Below are 17,708 nucleotides of genomic sequence, written 5' to 3'. Positions count from 1 at the left end.
AAGGAAAACATGAAGTAGCATAAATAAGATAATAAATCCCCGATAGGCCCACCACTAATAGACAATGTTAACATGGTGGCGTGCTTCCTTATAGACTTTTGAAATATTGCCTGGCATCTCATATTTACAATTTAGGGCCTTGGGTTTTGTGGGGGATTTTGTTTTGTTTTCTGTTTTTGTATTTTTCACTTAGTATGATAATATAAAGATCTTCCCTGTTGGTTTTTTGTTTGTTTGTTTTGTGTCAGAGTTTCACTCTTGTCACCCAGGCTGGAATGTAATGGCATGACCTTGGCTCGCTGCAACCTCTGCCTCCTGGGTTCAAGTGATTCTCTTGCCTCAGCCTCCCAAATACCTGGGATTACAGGTGCCCACCATCACGCCCAACTAAATTTTTGTGTTTTTAGTAGAGACAGGTTTCACCATGTTGGCCAGGCTGGTCTTGAACTACTAACCTCAGGTGACCTACCCGCCTTGGCCTCCCAAAGTGCTGGAATTACAGGTGTGAGCCACCATGCCCAGCCCCATGTTGTTATAAATTATTTGTAAACATTATTTTAAGGACTCCATATACTATTCTACTATGTAGAATAATATCATATGTACTATAATTACCTTTTTTTCTATTTTTACATGTTTAGATTCTAGTTATTGTAAGTAAAAATACAAAGAACTTTTACATGCATAAGGATTTTTTTACAGCTCTGATCCTTAGAATAAATAGATTTCAGTCTGGGGGCAGTGGCTCACCCCTGTAATCCCAGCACTTTGGGAGGCCTAGGCGAGTGGATCATCTGAAGTCAGGAGTTCGAGACCAGCCTGGCCAATATGGCAAAACTCCATCTTTACTAAAAATAACAAAAATTAGCAGGGCATGGTAGTGGGCACCTGTAATCCCAGCAACTCGGGAGGCTGAGGCAGGAGAATCGCTTGAATCTGGGAGGTGGAGATTGCAGTGAGCCGAGATTGCGCCATTGCACTCCAGCTGGGGCGACAGGGCGAGACTCCGTCTCAAAAAAAAAAAAAAAAAAAAAAAAGAATAAATATATTTCACACAGTGCAATTTCATGTCATAGGCTATGAACATTTCAGGACTTTCCAACGTGGCTGTGTGGGTTCATTGTGCACCCAGACTGCAGGGCAATGCTGGTTCTGCCTGGTGCACAGGATACATCGGTACACCCCTCGGAGAGCCTCCAATCACCCTCTTCCCCATGAGAACACCGAGGTCGAAGCCCAGGGAGAAGTGATCTGCCAAGGAAGACCATGGAGGCAGTGACGCTAGAGAGTATCTTCTAGCCCTAGGTCAGGAACCTGCTTCTGCGACCCACCTGCAGAGTAGGAACCTGGAGCCTGGACGCCATTCCCCAGAAGGTTCATGGGATTCTCTCTTGGGGATTGCCCCTTCTCACTCTTGCCTGCCAAACCCGTGAGCTACAGCTATGAAATTTGCTGGGAAGTCACCTGGATCATTGCACGGTTTGCTCCCTGGAAAAGGACGGCACAGACTGAAAAGCCCCAAGGACGTTAGAGTGTGCGCGCCAAGGCTCGGGTGCCTCCAGCTACTGCCTGCCACTCCGGTCCCCCTCCTGTCTAGTCCACAGCTGCACCCCCAGCTCAGGGCTGCACACTCAGTAAGTAGGTGCTTCATAAATGTTTGCCGAATAGATGTGTGGCCACAGCTGAGGTGCGGGACGAGGCTGAAAAGAGTGGTGAGGGGCAGAGGTTGAGCCGTCTTTGGAGTGATTATGTTCAGAGACATTTGAAGGCTGTCACGTCCGAGGGTGGGGCGTCTCCCAGACGGCCTTTCTCCTGGCTGCAGTAGCTTCCTCCCTGGCAACCTCAAACTCCCGCAGGAAGGTAGGTAGATCTGTCGGTGGGTCGGCTTTCTCGATCCTAATGCAGACATTCTGCCGGCCTTGAGCCTCTCCAACAGGATCCAAAGCGCTTCCTCACACGCGGAGGCGCTGGTCTGAGGTGCAGGGTGCGGAGGACCCGGCTGGGCCGGGGCTGGTCTGGGGTGGTCCCGGGGGACCCTGGGCTGGGCCGTGAGTGTAGGCGGAGTGGGGCGGGACGCCTGGCGGCTCTGGGAGGCCCCGCCTGCCCCCGCTCCTCGCGCAGCGCTCAGGCCCTTAGAAGGTGCCGCCCCGGGGCTGGGCTGTCGGTGGCCTCAGCGCTCGGCAGGCGCACACTCAGCTCCACACCCGGCTCTCCGCATCTCAGACCCGGGTAAGTCAGGGGCTCCCACCTCTGCGGCCCTCTCCCGGGGCGCAAGTGGCCTAGTCGGGCAACTCCGGAGGCCCCTGGAACCTGCGTCTCCGGACGCGCAGCGGGCGCGCTCCAGGCTGGAAGCGCCGAGACCCCCGGAGTGGGAGACTGGGTAGGATGATCAGCCTCTTCCCTCCTTTCCTTCTGCCGTTCTCATTTACTTACACAACAAACGCATAGGAAAGCATCTCACCAACATAGAATAACGAAAACATTTCTCCATTATTAAGTTATGGACCTTCTTGTATAATATTTGGAAAACACTGACATGCAACTTTCAAAAGAAAAGAAAGTCAAAACCACTCACGGGGCCTGAGTCCCCATTGTTTTTCAAAGACCTTCAGCTTTTTTGGGGGACCAGCTCTTGGGCCTTGACATCTCCCTGAGGAAAGGGCATGGGACGCGGAGAACATTACTGATATCTGATCTTGATTGTGGTCATGGGAAAAGTGGGAAACTTTAGAAGAAAGTTGACTAAGTAGCAGAGACGTGCGCATGTGCCCAAATCTATTACATAATACTTTGCCCCCCGGATTTGTCCATTGCTCTATGTGAATTGACCGTTCATTTGAGTCCACATTTAGATTAAGAAGGAGGTTCCAACTCCATTAAAGAAGGATCTTGTCAATAACCATAGCTATCATTTATGGTCCAGGTGGTGGGGACTTTGCTGAGTTCACAGAGTTGCTTAAATTCAGCCGTGACTCATATTTACAATGACCCGGCAAAACCCCTCTGCTTTCTCTGGCCAGTTTCACCCAGTCATCAGCTGAGCCGAGGATCCACTGGAGGAAGGCATTATCTGTATCCAGAGGAAATAGTCAAGGATATTCAGGTAGGACCTGCTTTTGACAGGTTATTGGAAAATGAATTGTTTTGAAATAAAGCTCACTTAGAGGGCATCAGAGGGCCTCATTGCTATCTTCTTAAATCTCTGAGGGTGAGACAGCTTCTGTGTGGTTTCGGGCTTTCTGGTAGTTGAAAGGAACACTTATTATTCATGTGTTCATGCATGCCTGCCTGCATTCACTGAATGTTTATTGCGCTCCTACCATATGCCAGACTCTGTTCTAGCTGCTTGGGATGCAGTGAAGAACAACCCACGCAAAGATCCCTGCCTGCAATAGCTTGCATTTTGGTGGGAAAGACAAACGTTGAACAATCAACATCATAATTAAGAAAACTTTATTTTATTGGAAGGTGATAAGGACTATGGAAAAGGAGGAGGGAAAAAAGGTTAAGAGTTACTGGGAGTGTGGTAAGGAGGGAAGAAAATTGTGCTCTACTATTAACGATCACTGAGTGCCCAAATTTTTTTAGAAATAAGGTGGGTTGCAGATATATATACATATGAATACTGTAAATCTTAATATACAAAATGAATAACAAAAATACATTAATAATATAAATATAAATAATATAAAATTTAATATATAAAAACATACTATATTGCAAGAGGTTTTGCTTTGATTACTCAATAATCTATTTCCAGAGCATAGTATACTTTATCAATTCTTCACTCACTTTCCCATTGTAGTGGTATTGAATCTAATACTTTGCATTCCCACTTAATTCAGGAAAACCTTACTGAAATATTCTGGGTGCTGGAGTGGGAACAAAGGTGAGCAAGATGGTCTCTGTCCTTTGGGACCTCCTGGGAGAAAATGCCCAGACAAGTCTACAAATGATTAGAAGTTAGAATATGACCGGCACTGTAGGAGAGATATATACAAGGGGTCAGAGAAGGGGAGGGGATTCTGGATCAGGGTCAGGCACAGTGTGGATATGAGCTGGCATTTGAAGGACCAGTAGAATTTTAAGAAGGGAATATGGTGGGAATGCCTCACCTACAGAGAGAACAGCAAACATAAAACAAGAGGCCGGGCACAGTGACTTACGCCTGTAATCCTAGCACTTTGGGAGGCCAAGGTGGGCAGATCGCTTCAGCACAGTCATGTTGAGCCTGGGCAACATGGCGAAACCCTGTCTCTACTAAATATACAAAAAGTAGCCAGGCATGGTGCCATGCACCTGTAAACCCAAACTACTCAGGAGGCTGAGGCATGAGAATCACTTAAACCCAGGAGGCGGAGGAGGTTGTAGTAAGTCAAGATCGTGCCACTGCACTCCAGCCTGAGCAATAGAGCGAGACTTGATCTCTAAAATAAAATAAAATAAAATAAAATAAAATAAAATAAAATAAAACAAGAGCTAGGAAGGCCAAGGGCTGATTCCATGCTGCGCAAAGACCTCGGATATATACTCAAGGTAGATTCCATCGTTCCCACTGTTCAGGTGAGGAAACTGAGGCTCCCCGGATTTATGTCATTTGCTGAAGATGAGAGTCCTTCCTTCCCTCCTGATGTGTGACTTCAGCTGTCATTCATTATCCATCCCTAAACGCCCGCCCATGTTTTCATATTGAGTTTGATGGAGTCTCCTCACCAGCTTGCTGGCCTGACTCCCTGAGTATTCAGTGTTTCTATTTCCATTCTTCACACCCCAGACTCTCTCTCTATCACCCATAGAGAGGTCTAGGAAGTTCCTCGTGAAAGCACCAGACTCAAGCCACACCCCACATCCCGCTGGGAGGTGGCAGGAAACATTTTTCTGATCAGAGAGGACAGTCTGATTCTGGGCCTCTGGACGGTTTTATCCTGATTCCTTGAGAGACCCTGACCACCTTAGTGCCCACTGACGCTGGGGAGAGGGGAAGGATAGAAGACCAGACAGAGCCGGCCAAGTGCCTGGAAGCATCTGGTGGCCCTGGGTGGCTTCTTTTCAGCTAGGAGGGAGATATGTTTGATATGTTTCCAGAATCTGGACATAGTGCTGTGATAAAGATGAAAACAATAGACAGTTGGTTCCAAGGACAATTGACTCAGAATTCTTGGCTCAATAAGATCATGTTCACCAAAATGAGGCTTATCCATCATTGCTTTTACCCTGATTCTGCTTCTTAAAACAAATGAGACCAAATGATGATGTTAAGACTGGATGCTCTTTTGAAGAAATGCTTAAGGAGTCCTGTCAAGCGTGATAAAAATACCCATAGTCAACCTAGGGAAGTAAGTTAAGGAGCCCTGTAGTTTATCTAGGATTGACCTGGGACCCAGATTCCTGAGCTCTGACTTCGACCTTCCTGTCTCCCCTACTCACCCCTAGAATCTATTCCTTTTAGAAGAAAGCTTGGAGTCAGCCACAAGAACCTTACCCGGTCACTAAATGCTTAAGAAAGAATGATCAGGAACTGGGAGAATTTGCTAATAATAATAAAAGAATGAGAGGGGTGCACTCAGGGCAGGGGGCTTGAAGAACGGCTCCTCTGTTTACAACACACTCAACAGGGGTCTGAGGTCACAGTGATGAGAGGCCCAAACTTGTGGCCTCCCCATGAACAAATGCCCTACTCATGTCCCCTGCAGGATCAGTGGGACAGGGCTCAGTATTGGGAGGAAGGCTGCAGTATTTACTGGGGAAGCCTGCTGTCTACAGCCTGCCCAGTTTATGCACGGGCAGGCCACAATTGGTCTTAGAAATAAAGGCTTTGGAAAATTAAAAAAAGAAAGAAAGAATGAGAGTTTCCCATGATGGGAAAGCTTCTGCTCTGAAAGCTTCCAGGCTGTTATCAGTGCTGATAGGCGACACAGCCAGAGCACGTGGGAGAAGTCAGAAGAGGTGGTGTGTGCCCGGAGGAGGCGCCACCCACTGCCCTCTTCTCCCCTGGGTTCAGCTGGGGGCCTTATGGAACTTCAGGGTGCTGGAGGCCCCGTTGGTCTCCATTTGCAGGTGTCTCGCTCAGCGCAGCTGCCCAGAGCGCTGTGTCCTGAGTGATTTCCAGTAGACCAGCAGCTCTGGGTCTAAGCTTTTAAGATAAAAAAAAAAAAAAAAAAAAGCACTACCCTTGTTTAGGGGCAGCATTCATATCTCACATTGAAGTAGCAGCAGAAATGACTAGGAATCCACCCCACTTTCTGGGCCCAATGAGACCACCGTTTGAGAATATTCAGCACAGGCCGAGCATCAGATGGATTTTGAACATCTCTGGCTCCTACCATTTCTGCCTCCCCCATTCCTTTACTGACTGTGCAAGCTACAAAAAGCTGAGGGGACAGGAACAGGGATGACTTCTGATGGCATGTTCAGGTGAGAAGCCAACCCCCATTTGGCTGGATCCAATGCTACCTGATGAAAGTGGCCTATTCCTCAGCTATTTTGAGCCTGCTTCCTCTGTACAAGGTCCTGGGAATTGCTCTTTTCTACACTAATAAAATGTGAGTCAATAGCTAAGAGATGACATTTTAGACAATTTTTGGTTGGTTGTTTTTGTTTGTATTTATTTTTTTAAGTTCCAGGGTACAAGTGCAGGATGTGCAGGTTTGTTACAGACATAAACATGTGCCATGATGGTTTGTGGCACCTGTCAACCCATCAGCTGGGTATCTAGCCCAGCATGCATTAGTTCTTTTCCCTATTGCTCTTCCCCACCCACCTTCCCCCGACAAGCCCCAGTGAGTGTTGTTCCCCTCCCTCTGTCCATGTGTTCTCATTGTTCAGCTCCCACTTAATTTAAGTGAGAATATGCGGTGTTTGGTTTTCTGCTCCTGTGTTAATTTGCTGAGGATATGTATTTCTGATAGGAGAGATTACTTTTGGCAAGCCATCTCATCTCTAAGGAGCCCCGTTTTCTGAAAATTAAGATTGTTGGATCAGTTGCTCTCCCACTGTGTTTGAGTCCAACCATCTGAAAGTGCAGCCACAGGGCATGTAGGTGCTTCGGCATCATGTATACTAGAACTGAACCTAGAGAATCTGATGTAAAATCCCAAATGACATGCAGATCCAGACTGTCATTTACACCATGCCGACTATTAAGAAGACATTGCCCAACTCATTTTGAGACTCATTACACAAAAATACCCTGGCGACCCAGCCTGCAGGCATTGGGGGTATGGAGGACATTTAGCAAAAGCAATGCAATAAATTACATGTAAAGTTTTAAAAAATTCTTTAAAAATATAGGGTTGTTATTTGAAAGGCAATTAATTAGCTTGACTTAAGCTCTGACAGGTGAATTGTAATTGAAGGCACCAGCGTGCGTGAGAGTGGGGACAGCTGAGGTTACACTGAAGACCGGAGAGTTTCTGCCGTTTCTCTTCAGACTGTATCAGAGGCAAACGATGCCAAAGAAAAGAAAATGTAAAAAACAAAGAAGGTTTGAAAAATAGTCAGTGAAATCATATTTTACATTCTTGCAAAATTCTTCCAGGTACCCAGCAGCACAAAAGGCTGATTTGTCAGTTTCCTAGGGTCCCACACCACAGCCCAGTGGTTCTCAATCTTGGCTACCAATTAGGGTCATTTGGGAGGTTTCTAAAAAGTCTCTGAAGCAGGCAGGAACCCAGACCAATGACATTAAAATCTCTGGAGGTGAGATCCAGGAACCATTATTTTCTAAAGGTTCTAAAGGCTCCCCCAGTGATTCCAATAGATCACCAAGCAAGGCCTCCAGACCAGAAGCATTAGCACCACGTAGGCATGTGTTAGGAATGCAGATTCCCAGGCCTGCTCCAGTTCTACTGAATCAGAAACTCTGTAAGTAAAGCCCAGCAATCTGCATTTTTTTTTCAGACGGAGTCTCACTCTGTCACCCAGGCAGGAGTGCAATGGCACAATCTTGGCTCACTGCAACCTCCGCCTCCTGGGTTCAAGTGATTCTCCTGCCTCAGCCTCCCAAGTAGCTGGAAGTACAGGTGCCCACCACCACGCCTGGCTTATTTTTGTAGTTTTAGTAGAGACGGGGTTTTACCATGTTGGCCAGGCTGGTCTCAAACTCCTGACATCAAGTGATCCACCTGCTTCGGCCTCCCAAAGTGCTGGGATTACAGGAGCAATCTGCATTTTAACAAGGTCATTCTAAAGCATTCTAAAGAACAAGGCTGAGGATGGTTTGGGCTTGGGAGTTTTTCAAAGCAGATGTTTCCAGTTGTTTCTTTGGCCATAGGAAAGTCCGTCTGGTTCTAAGTAACAAGCCTTCTCGGTGAACTCATTATTATAAATTAATTGCAGACATTACTCTTACTTTGCTGTATGGATTTATCAGTTTTAAACCAATTAACATGTGGATCTTCAAATGTTGCCTGCCACAATTCTACCCTCACATGGTCATGAAGTGGTAAAGACTCTCTAACAGTAATTGGTGGCAGAATTATTTGCCAGCTGTGATCACTCTGGGTTTTTGGAAATTACAGCTTAGTATCAGGTCCAGGTCTGTCTGTTTTCTGGGGCAGGGTTTTATGCATTTGTAAGTGGTTTCGGGTCATTTAAAAAGAAGTGGTTGAGCGTTGAGTTCGGATCTGTTACCAAACAATTCCTGCCTACCCCGATGATTAGGATGGGGCTAAATGCTAGTTTTGTACAAGAACAAGTACCTGAGTTCCTTGAGCCCAGGCAGCTTGACTCCTGACAGATCTCTGAACAGACTCAAAAGCCTAGAAACCAGGAAAGGCCACAAACAATCTTTGATTCTCATTCATGTCTGATCTCTCCACAAAGTAGGGAAGAGAGCCGCCATGGTCAGCCACAGGAAAGCCAAGTCTAAACCCTCAAAGTCCCAAATCTTTGGGCTGCAATTTCTTAACAAGGTAGAAAAACCAATAAACTCCTACCCAGGACCACTGAGTGTGCACCTGCCACATGCCACATGCTGTCAGCCACTCTACACACCTGCTCAGTGGTTCAACAGCCTGCATATGTTAGCGGTATTTCTCGCTACTTTGGAAAGAAAAAAAAAACTTGACTGAGCAATTCTAAGGAACCTATCCAGGATCGTGTGGCCGGGAAGTAGCAAAGCTAGAATCCAAACCTGGGGTAGCAATGGAATCCCCAAATCTGAGCTGTTTCCGCTCCTCACTCCTGCCTTCTGAGACTGTAGTTCAGGGTAGAAGATGACTGCCCTTCTGGAAAAGGGAGTCAGTTAAAGCTTTGGAGCCAGCTCATTGGCATTTGTTCACTGGAGTAAGCAGGTTATAAAGAGTCAAGCCCCACTGGTCAAAAGGTATTAAGTTCTGGTGGCATCTATTTGATAAACACTCAGGGCAGCTCCTGTATTGCTGTGTGCCCAGCACCGGGCTGGATGGGCAGGGCAGGCATGGGATAAGGGGCCTGGAGATCCTGACCATGATGAGGTTAGCGGGGGTCATGGTGTGCACAGTGATGACCCAGCTCCATGCATCAGAGCAGGCTTCAGGAAGGAGGTGAGAGCTGGGCTGAATTTTAAGCATGAGTAGGCATTGCTGAGAAGTTTCATGGGCCAAGAAGAAGGTGCAGTCTGAGCTAGAGATGCACAATGTGTGGAGGCTCTGGGGCCAGCAGGGACTATAGAGCATAGGGTCTGGGCACAGTGGCAACTGTGAGAGGGATGCAGAGACTCTCAAATTTAGGGCCTGTATCCAGGCAGACCAGGAGTTTCACCTTGAAGGCAGGGAGGAGCCAAGGAAGGCCTTCAAGATGGGAAGTGCTGTGATGAGATTGCCGTCATCAGTGAGAGGGATGCAGGTTTAGGGGTGACTGGTGTTGTCACTCAACTTACTGAGGAAGGGGCCAGTCTCTGACAGGACAGGGTGGGGTGTTAACTTTAAGGAGCCTGGGGATGGCCAAAGGGAGCCGTCCCCTTAACAGGTCTTTGGACACATGGCTCTGGAGCTTAAAGAGAGCCCTGGGTCATGGCCATGCAGGTGAGCCTGGAGCAGGTGCGGTCACCCCGGAACAGAGGAGAGTGGGAAGCGAAGAGAGCAGGTAACAGAACTCTGAGACACAGCCACAGTTCAGAGACGGGTAGAGGAAGAGGGACCTGGGAAAGGTACCAGATATCTTCACCTGGTGCTGGGTTCAGGGTATGTTTTACAATTAAGCCAATTCAATGAAGAAATAGCTCTGGGTCTAAGCTGGAGAGAAGCCAGGGTTCTGAGGTTATTTGTCCTACACAAGATGATGTTCGATGTCGCAGTCCCCATTCTGGCTGGGAAAGACAGAACCATCCTGGCAAGTGTTGGAATTTGTCTTTTCATAGTGATTCTGGCCATAAACTGTCTTCCCAAACACACCCACATCCATCACCTGTAGTCACAACAGTACCCCCGAGGCCATGTTCTACTCCAGGCCATGTTCTGCTTAGCTACTTTAAGCTCCTAAGAAGTGAGTAGGGGACAGGCAGGGTGGCTCATGCCTATAATCCCAGCAATTTGGGAGGCTGAGGTGGGCAGATCCTGTAAGCTCAGGAGTTCAAGACCAGCCTTGGCAACATAGGGCAGCCTCACCTCTGCAAAAAATACAAAAGTTAGCCAGGCATGGTGGTGCATACCTATAGTCCCATCTACTCTGGAGGGCGAGGTAGGAGGATCACCTGAGCCCGGGAGGTTGAGGCTGCAGTGAGCCGAGATCGTGCCACTGCACTCCAGCCTGGGTGACAGAGTGAGACCGTGTCTCAACAAAACAGAAAAAGAAAGAACTGAGTGGGAGCACGTACGTGTGATAAGCTCCCAGCGGCCTCTCTGGCTCGAGTTTGGAGTGTGACATCAACAACTTGGCCTCTGGGCTTTTGTTGCCCGGCAGGAACGGGAGGTAGAAGCCGGCATTTGCTCAAACCTAAACAAACAAACAAACAACAAACAAACAAACAAATAACTGACCTGTTTTTTAGCTTACCAATGATCTCAAGGTCACCTAGATGGGGTTTCCACAGCAAACCAAACCCCTGACAGAATCTCACAGCTACTTGGAGACAATTTTTCCAATTCCCAGGCCCACTCTTGAGTATACAGGGACAGTGATATCAAGATTAAATGATAGGGAAAATGTCACTTTCTGCATAGCCAGCGAGTGGTGAATGGAAATTAAAGGCAATCCATGTGCCATTGCTCAATCAAGAGAGGGCATCGTGTAGACCCAAGACGGCACACACCATGGACTAGAGAGCACGTCAGCTCACCCCTCTCATCTGAGGTTTTAAGATTGTGTACACGTGTTTGCGTATGTGTGGGCAGGGAGGGAAAAACATAGCACAAGTTGCAACACTGGCCTCTTCGAGGGGAGCTCTCTGTGAAATCTCCCTAGACATTCCGAAGTCCACCATGTGATAGCGTGGATTTTTCATTCAGATGAATGTAACTGTTCGTAGAGAGATGCTCCGTGGTGAAACAGAACACTTATTGCATGTTATCTCCAAGGGCGCCCTGGCAGCGCCCCAGTCTGACTGGTCATGCATAAGCCCTCATGAACTAGTTGTATGAGATGCGTGATTTTTTTTAGGTGCATAGAAGGGCAAGGATGGGGATGTTTGTCTCCCCCTTGTTTATGGAGTTAGCAACCACAGCAGTGTCCATCTCTAGGGGAGAAGGCAGAGAAAAGAAGTGGGTGTTCACAATGGGTTGTATACAACCATTGGAAGTAAAGGAATGCACACACCCAGTACCACAAGTGAGCCACAAAAACACAGTCGTGAGGAAAAGGAAAGAGACTGAATTAGTTGGATGACCAGATACCATTTAGGTAAGCCAAAATGCACATGTGACCCCATACGCCACAATATGCAGCAATGCATGTTAAAGAAGCTCCTTCTGATGGTCACCTATAGGGGTGGAGATTGGGGGTGGTAGATGGAAATAGAAGGGAATCAATGTATCCATTCATCAATTAAGAGAAGGCATTGCACAGACCCAAGATGGCACACACCATGGGCTGGGGAGCGTATCAGCTCACCCCTCTCACTTGAGATTTTAAAATTGTGTACATGTGTGTGTGTAAGTGTGGGTTTTGGCCAATACGTACTTTTTGATTTGGGGTTGCATTTTTCCTTTAAGAGGTGTGCCTGGGAAGTTGGAACTCCAGCAGCGGAACCTTAAAGCCCAGGATGATCTTGTCTAACACCACAGTGGTGACGCCCTTTCTGACCAAGCTGTGGCAGGAGACAGTTCAGCAGGGCAGCAACATGTCGGGCCTGGCCCGCAGGTCCCCCCGCAGTGATGACGGCAAGCTGGAGGCCCTCTACGTCCTCATGGTGCTGGGGTTTTTCGGCTTCTTCACCCTGGGTATCATGCTGAGCTACATCCGCTCCAAGAAGCTGGAACACTCTAACGACCCATTCAACGTCTACATCGAGTCCGATGCCTGGCAAAAGAAGGACAAGGCCTACGTCCAGTCCCGGGTCCTGGAGAGCTATAGAGCGTGCTATGTCGTTGAAAACCATCTGGCCGTAGAACAACCCAATACACAACTTCCTGAGACAAAGCCTTCCCCATGAACCCCATCACTGGCTCAAACTGGACACATCCTGCCTGGCAACCTGATTTTCTAATCACATTCCTCTCATACTCTTTATTGTGATGGATACCACTGGATTTCTCTTTGGTTATTGTAAGGCATGAGGGGTGGGTTAATGACACAGTTTCACTGTTTCTCTAAAATCACATTCTTCTGTGATAGACTGTCAGTGGTTCCCCCATATCTGTCCCTGCCTTGCTACATTTAGCAGAATCCCTGAGGACATGGCCTCTGAGAATAGCAGCTGCATTTCCCAGACTCCCTTGCAGCTAGCAAGGTTGTGTGACTAAGCCCTGGCCAGTAGGCATGGAAGTGAAGACTGCAATGTCCAAGTAATCCTTGGAAAGAAAAGAACATACTCTTCACTTCCCTTGTCCTGCTTCCCAGTGGCTGGATGTGGAGGAGGTGGAGAGCAGCTCTGAGTCTAGGAAAGAATGGGGCACTCAAAGAGCCATACACATCTGGGCCTGGGCGATGTGGATCCTCCTTACCACCCACCAGGCCAGATGTACAGGAGAGAGAAATCCACTCCACTCTTCCTTAAGCCACTGTTATTCTGATCTCTGTTAAGGTTGCAGAATCAGTGCCCTTACTGATACACCTGCCTTATAGGACTGAACCTAAAGGGATGACATTCCCATACTTGTCACACGCACACACCGATTCTGCCCTTGTCACTTCTGTGCTCACTCCTGTGGCTCTATCTTCCTCCTGCCCGTCTGCCTCCCACTCCTCCCTTGCACCCACCCTGCACACATCTCCCCAAAAACACACAGACACATACACTCATATACATAGATACACACACACACGCACACACCTCAATCTAGAAAGAACTTGCTTCCTACAGGCCTGAGATGGAGGAGAAAAAAATGCCCCCTTCAGAATGCATACCAAGGGGAAGGTGCTCGGTCACTGTGGGAGTGGGAAGAGGTGTCCCCACTCCCCAAGAGCCAGGGGAAGGAGCAGCTGTGGGCAGAGAGGAATATACGGCGCTGGGGTGGTAGGTCCTTTTGAGGTGATGGGCTGGTTTTGTGAGTTGAATTGTACCCCCAAAAAGACAGGTACCTTCGATGTGACCTAATTGGGAAATAGGGTCTTTGCGGATGATCTAGTTGAGGTGAGGTCATTGGGGTGGGCCCTCATCCGATATGACTGGAGTCCTTATCGGAATAGGGAAATTTGGACACAGATGCATAGGGAGGACACCATGCCGTGACAGAGGCAGAGGGTGCGGTGACACAGCTGCAAACCAAGGAAGGCCAAGGATGGATGCACATTCCCATCCCAAGAAGCCGGGAAGAAGCCACGAAGGCTCCTCCCCCGCAGGTTTCAGAGGAGGCACAGCCCTGCTTGAATTCAAACTTCTGGCCTCCAGAACTATGAGTCAGTGAGTATCTGTTGTTGAAGCCACCCAGCTTGGGCTACTCTGGCAGCCTACTGCCATCAGTATTGGAATACTATAGTGAGCTCATGCAGCACCTCTCACCCACCCAGAGACAGAGCTGCTCTGCTTTCCAGCGGGGCACCTGGAGGGGCCGCCCCAGCAGATAGAGAGGGACTTCGTTCTGCCACCTGCCTTGAGAGGGTCTCCAGCTGCCATCTGTAGCATCGGAGTCCTCTGCAATGTGACATCCTGAAAGCTCAGCTGCCTGGGCATTCCTGAAGAGTATGGAATATTTAAAGGAAACTTTTTTTTTTTTAATCTGCACATAAGATAAAAGCAGCATGTGTGCATCTTTGGCCATCCTCAAATGGACAGACTTGGTCTTGTGAGGTTCCAGTCCTTGTTTCACATAATGAACACTGGCATGGCTCAGCCCCTGAGTTACCACAGTCTTTGAGATGAGTGGTTCTCTGGGTCTGAAAGTCCAGAGAGCGCTGTGATCTTTGCCCCACCCGAATAATGCATATGGACACTACATCTTGCCTACCGTGTCCAGGGTTCATGACCAGTGGCAGCCGGACTGCCTGCTGTGTCTCACGGCCCCTGTGTGAGCCAGACCCTTCTTAGGCAGTTGTATATTTCCGGACTGAGGCAGGGCAGGTTTGCAGAGAGAGACCCAGAGTGCACGTGACCTGCAGTGTGATCCCTGGCGTGCACTGACTTGGATATTCCAGGCACACGGACTGGCTTTTTATCACCACTTCATTTTCCCCACTAAGATTCCTGTGCCTTTTAAGGCAGAGGGAGATCCCTGTGGCTTTAGTCTTCCCAGGTCTTAAAGGGCCCTTGTCTTCACTCACAAACCTCTTATCTCTTCCTCCCTCCCCTTCCACTTCATTTTAAAGGGGGAGAGGGAAAAGTAACCGGGAGACAAATTGAACCACATATTTTCAGACACTTGTTACCATATTTTAAAATTCAGCTTTGCATACACAGTCTTTGCTATGCACCGTGTACTGTTCTAAGCTCTTTAAAAATAGAATCTCAATTATTATTTTGCAAGCAATACTCTATGCATTCATTAGCTAGGACAACAATGCTTTCTGCAGTATTGAGATTTCGTTAAAAAATTAAAGCCGTTTACTATGATCTGTGATGTGTGTTCTTAATATCACTATGATACTTCTGGAAGATGGTTATCAGTCTTGCAATGCTTTGATAAGGCAGCCCCATGGACTTGGGAATATGGAAAGTAAGATTGCATATGGATAATTAAACTCTGCCATCAACACACAGCATGTCAGAACAGAGAGATGTGGGTCCCTCTGATACCTGCAGTTAGAAAGCAAGTGAAGCCCTAGGGGGGAGACAATGGCGAACTGTAGCACCCTCCTGCCTTGTAAAGGGGAGGCTGCTGTCAACTCCTGGCATTTGCAGCCAGCAGTGAATGTGGGCACAATCCAGATGGAGCAGGGAATGTGGGCACCATCCAGACAGAGCAGGGAATGTGGGCATCATCCAGACAGAGCAGGGAATATGGGCACCGTCTAGACAGAGCAGGGAATGTGGGCACCATCCAGACACAGCAGGGAATGTGGGCACCATCTGGGCACCATCCAGACACAGCAGGGAATGTGGGCACCATCTGGGCACCATCTAGACAGAGCAGGGAATGTGGGCACCGTCTAGACACAGCAGGGAATGTGGGCACCGTCTAGACACACAGCAGGGACTGTGGGCACCATCTAGATGGAGCAGGGAACGTGGGCACCATCTGGACGAACTACCGATGTTGTTGGAAAAGCTTTGAACTCTTATAAAGTTTGCATGTTGGCAACTAATTTACTTTAAAACTTGAGTGGGTCAAACAAAATATAACCTTGAGCTGGATTCTGCTCAGAACCACTGATTAACTGCCTGTGCTTTACACAGAGGAGAATAGCCCCCAGGCAGGCCATGCCACACCTGAGAGACCCATAAACATACTCAGGAGGTTCGGGCGTGGTGGCTCACACCCTGTAACTAGCACTTTGGGAGGCTGAGGTGGGTGGATCACCTGAGGTCAGAATTTGAGATCAGCCTGGCAACATGCTTGAAACCCATTTCTACTAAAAATACAAAAATTAGCCAGGTGTGGTGGCGGGCACCTGTAATCCCAGCTACTTGGGAGCCTGAGGTGGGAGAATTGCTTGAACCTGGGAGGCCAGAGGGTGTAGTGGAGCCAAGAGTGTGCCACTGCCTCAGCCTGGAGCAACAGAGGCAGACTCCATCTAAAAAGAAGGAAGGAAGGAAGGAAGGAGGAAGGAAGGAGGAAGGAAGGAAGGAAGGAAGGAAGGAAAGAGGGAAGGAAGGGGAACTCTGCCAAGCCATGGTGCAGGAACAGGCATGTCCTCGAGTGTGGTCCTGGGGCCAAGGGACTCAGAGGTCTCAGCCTCATGATGAAAGGCTGTATCAGGCTGTCCTTACCTGACACAGTGAGAACATCCCATTCATCTGACCCTCTCATTCAGATTCTGGATTCCACAATCTTTGCATCTCCAGGCCAGGCTGTGTGAGCACAGAATAATGCATGTGGCTCTCTTGAGAGTGTGCCCTGTCTAAAATCCACATCGGTGTATGACTTCTCTGTGGGCGCAAACATAAAATGAGATGTTTACACTAGATCAGGCGAGGAGAGATAAGTAAAGGCTACCAGCGCTTGAAGACAGAAGAAATGGACATAAAGCTATCAATGGGTAGATAGGGACTGGTACTTTTCTTTTTCTTTTTTGTCACCCAGGCTGGAGTACAGTGGTGCAATCACAGCTCAGTGCATCCTAGACCTCCCAGACTCAAGTCATCCTCCCACCTCAGCCTCCCGAGTAGCTGGGACTACAAACACAAACCACTATGCCCGGTTAATTTTTTTGTGGGGGGGACTGAGTTTTACTCTGTGGCCCAGGCTGGAGTGCAATGGCGCAATCTCGGCTCGCTGCAACCTCTGCCTCCCAGATTCAACCAATCCTCCTGTCTCAGCCTCCCGAGTAGCTGGGAATACAGGTGCCCGCCGCCACGCCCAGCTCATTTTTGTATTTTTAGTAGAAACAGGATTTCATCCTGCTGGCCAGGCTGGTCTCAAACCCCTGTCCTCAGGTGATCCATCTGCCTCAGCCTCCCAAAGTTCTGGGATGACAGGCCTGAGCCACCATGCCCGGCGCCCAGCTAATTTTTAAATTTTTTTGTAGAGATGGAGTCTCACTATGTTGCCCAGGCTGGTCTCCAGTGTCTGGGCTCCAACGATCCTCTCACCTTGGCCTCCCAAAGCGCTGGGGTTACAGGCATGAGCCACTGCACCCGGCTTCTGGTAAAGTCTTTGAGTAAACAGAATCATTGGACACATAAAGCCAATCTTCATACAAAAAACGAGTCAGGAGATTTAAAGCAGTTGGCCCCTCAAGCACATTGGTCTGTCTGTTTACCTGAGGTCAGTCAAGCGGTCGCCAAGTATCCCAGATATGCCCCCACAGTACTGGAATTTGTTGATCTGCCGGTGCAGTGGAAGGCAGTCTGGGTGCTGCTGTCCCCTGGTGGTCATTTTGAGGATATTGCTCAAGGCACGGGGAGCCCTGAGGACCGCGCAGCCAGGCAGGTCCCTGCTGGGGCTGGGTGGGGGGCTCTGAGTGCCTTTAGATGCCCTTGGGAGGTTACACTTCCATTCAGCCATCAAGTTCAGGGTGACAGGACCCATTGTGGG

The 17,708-nt window shown here is 48.5% G+C and overlaps 1 protein-coding gene and 1 non-coding gene across 2 annotated transcripts; both read left to right on the top strand.

Annotated features, from left to right (window-relative positions):
* Positions 1-2,116: 2,116 nt before the first annotated feature.
* On the top strand, positions 2,117-15,124 carry KCNE1 (potassium voltage-gated channel subfamily E regulatory subunit 1). Its single transcript, XM_031665716.1, has 2 exons — positions 2,117-3,103; positions 12,129-15,124. The coding sequence occupies exon 2, from the start codon at positions 12,179-12,181 to the stop codon at positions 12,566-12,568; it is 390 nt and encodes a 129-aa protein (XP_031521576.1). The 5' UTR covers positions 2,117-3,103; positions 12,129-12,178; the 3' UTR covers positions 12,569-15,124.
* Positions 5,555-5,682, top strand: LOC116274791. The gene has a single exon (XR_004183565.1). It is a non-coding gene; the product is annotated as a small nucleolar RNA SNORA11 (small nucleolar RNA).
* Positions 15,125-17,708: the final 2,584 nt, after the last annotated feature.

The sequence above is a fragment of the Papio anubis genome, chromosome 4, assembly GCF_008728515.1.
Source record: "Papio anubis isolate 15944 chromosome 4, Panubis1.0, whole genome shotgun sequence".
Lineage (NCBI taxonomy): Eukaryota > Metazoa > Chordata > Mammalia > Primates > Cercopithecidae > Papio > Papio anubis.
The sequence above is the reverse complement of the archived record's forward strand: the minus strand, read 5'-3'. Positions and strand labels throughout refer to the sequence as shown.